At 64.7% G+C, this 2,804-nt stretch overlaps 1 protein-coding gene across 1 annotated transcript; it reads left to right on the forward strand.

Annotated features, from left to right (window-relative positions):
• Positions 1–437: 437 nt before the first annotated feature.
• Positions 438–2,052, forward strand: SMIM32 (small integral membrane protein 32). Its single transcript, XM_046000337.1, has one exon. The coding sequence runs from the start codon at positions 1,030–1,032 to the stop codon at positions 1,339–1,341; it is 312 nt and encodes a 103-aa protein (XP_045856293.1). The 5' UTR covers positions 438–1,029; the 3' UTR covers positions 1,342–2,052.
• The last annotated feature ends 752 nt before the right edge of the window (positions 2,053–2,804 follow it).

Below are 2,804 nucleotides of genomic sequence, written 5' to 3' on the forward strand. Positions count from 1 at the left end.
TGGCCCAGCCTCCCGTGGAGGCCACGCGCCCTGCCTGCACTACCCAGCAGCCAGTGGGGCTCCTCGCCAACTGGGCTCCACTGGGAGGAAGACTCAAGGAGAGGAATGGAAGCAGGTGTCCACGTCAGGCTGAGCCTTGCCTCTGAGTCCGTCTGCTGTCCACTACTGTCTGTTCTGCCTGTGTCTCTGATCATAGGTCTGTAACCATTTCTTTGTCCGTCAGTCTTCTGTGACCCTGTTCTTCCTCCCTCCCACTCTCTCTGTGTCTCTCTGGCCCTAAGTGATGTGAGGCCAGGCCAGGGCAGTCGCAGCGTGTCCTCTCTCACCCCATTGGTTGGCCGCCGTTCCCCGGTGGCAGCAGCTGTCAGTCCCGCCCCCCCCGCCCCCCCCCCCCCCCCCGGGGACCTGAGCGCACTCCGAGCAGCCTCGGAGCGCAGTCTCCTGCTCAAGACAGGAGCGCAGCAGGAAAAGCGAGTGGGGACAGGCTCGCCGCACACCAGGCATCTGAACTGGGACTCGCGGCTGCAGGACTGCCCGCTCCGAGACGCAGCGGCCGCGGCAGCGCCGAAGAACTCCCGGCCGCCGGCCCTCGGTGCACCTGGCGTCCGGGCGCTGAGCAGGCACCCGAACTGCGGCCGCACTCGCCGGGCACCTCTCGCCGCCGCTGCAGCCTAGGGAAGCCCCGAGCCCGGAGCTGACCGGAGCGGGGGGCCGGAGCCCAGAGAGCGGCTCCAACCCCGCGAGCCGGGTGACTGGCAACGCGGGGGGCGACGGCAAGACCCAGGGAAAGACCGAGGGTTAAGCGCGAGGGGCCGTCCAGCTCCGAGCCCCGGGGCCCGCCGCCCCGCGGGGAGGGCAGCTGAGCTCGGAGACGAGGGAGCGACGCGGCCCGGGTTGACCCGAAGGCACCGGCTCCCGGTCAGGTGCGCACAGCAGGGCGGGAGGGGCGCGCCATGGAGGCGCCCGGCGGCGCTCGTCTGCACGACACCCAGTGAGGCTGTCCGGCCGGGGTCGGCGGCCCCACGGGCCATGTACGGAGACGTGTTCAACGCCACGGCCGGCCCCGAGGCGGCTGGAGGCGGCGCGCTGGCCCTGGCGGCCACGGTCAAGGCAGAGGGCGCTTTGCCGCTGGAGCTGGCCACCGCGCGCGGCATGCGGGACGGCGCGGCCACAAAGCCCGACCTGCCCACCTACCTGCTGCTCTTCTTCCTGCTGCTGCTGTCCGTGGCGCTCGTCGTCCTCTTCATCGGCTGCCAGCTGCGCCACTCGGCCTTCGCCGCCCTGCCCCACGACCGTTCGCTGCGCGACGCCCGCGCGCCCTGGAAGTCGCGGCCGGTGTAGCGGCGGGGGAGCCAGGGCCGCCAGACGCAGTGTCCCAGTCTCACCGCCCGCCGCTGGGAGGAGCCGGGCCGCGCGAGCCGGACGCCGGAGGTCGCTGGCCCCTGGGAACCCGGCGCCCTGACCCAAAGACCTTTTACGACCTCGAGCGGCCACCCGGGCATAAAGGGAGTCGGAGGCGCTAGCAGGCTGCGCGGGGGCGCGATCCTAGCGACCGCAGGCACCACGGTTCCCATCCCCTGGCGGAGTCTTGCTTCCCCGCTCCCCGCTCCACCACCGGACAGCGGGTCTATCAGGGGTGTCTTCCTGAAAGACGGAGAGCCAGCCAGGACGCCAAGCCTTCTCCGCCGCCCGCCGCCTCCTTTGCTTTGCTCAAGGAAGGGTCAGGCACGGCTCGGCTAGCGCGCAACTAGCCGGGAGCCGCCTCTCCGGACTCCCTGGCCCCGTGGCTGTCTTCCCGTGGCTGGTACTGCCTCTTCCTCGCTTGGGAATCTAGAATCTGAGCGTGAACTCAGCTGAACTAGGAAATGACCCCTTTGGGGGGCTGTGTCCCCCGGGGGAAACGAGGGGAGGCCGAGTTTCAGTAGGTCCCACCTGGGTCCAAGGGCTCCGTTTTCTCGGTGGGCACGGGCGGAAGGGGGGAAGCTGCTCTAGAGGCAGCGGGTCGCACCTGCAGCACCCTGTGGTCGGGGATCCGCGTCCCGCACTCTCCAATAAAACCTCACCGAATTCGACCCAGTGCTCAGAACGCTTTGGTCTTTGGGTGCGCCACTTTGGAAAGGGTCATTAGGGGCGGGCAAGCGGGCTAGCGACACTCAAGGGCAATCTGCCTCCTACTTCAACGTGATTCAGGTCAGTTTTAATGATACTTCTTCCTCCCCAGCTTTTCCCCAGCCTCAGCCAGTTCGTTGTTCTGGGAAGTGTTTTCAGAGCCGGTCTCAAAGAGGAACCGCTGCCTCATCTGCTAAAAAAAATTCCCTGTGAAGGCTCCATGGAGACCTTCCTACAGGCACTTCCTTCCACCTGGTCCTCTCCTTTGCTCTCAGAGACTCTTGGGCCTGAACCCTCCCAAGAGCCAGTTCCAGACCAGAACCGTCTGGCGATGGAAGGATCTGAGGGCCCAGGGATGGGATCAGCGGCTCAGCACGTCTTCCCAAAGTAGGCAGAAGCCAGGTCTGGGGAGCACAGAGGAAGAAAGCAGAGTGTGAATAAAGCCCGCTATAAGGGGATGATTATAGAGAACCTGAGAGGGAATAAATAGATTTGTGATAACCTTGACCATTTCCCAAGTTAACCTAACTCTAGGGACTGTACTTTACGGGGGTTTAAAATAGTTTCAGGAGTTACCTGGCTCAGTAGGGCACTAGAGCTCAGAGAATGTGTGACTAAAAAAAGATCTGGTAGATTATCTAATTTAGTTAGTGCCCAACCATCTGTGGGATCACTGGGATTTTGAGAATCTGAAG

Source organism: Meles meles, chromosome 3 (genome assembly GCF_922984935.1).
Source record: "Meles meles chromosome 3, mMelMel3.1 paternal haplotype, whole genome shotgun sequence".
NCBI classification, from domain to species: domain Eukaryota; kingdom Metazoa; phylum Chordata; class Mammalia; order Carnivora; family Mustelidae; genus Meles; species Meles meles.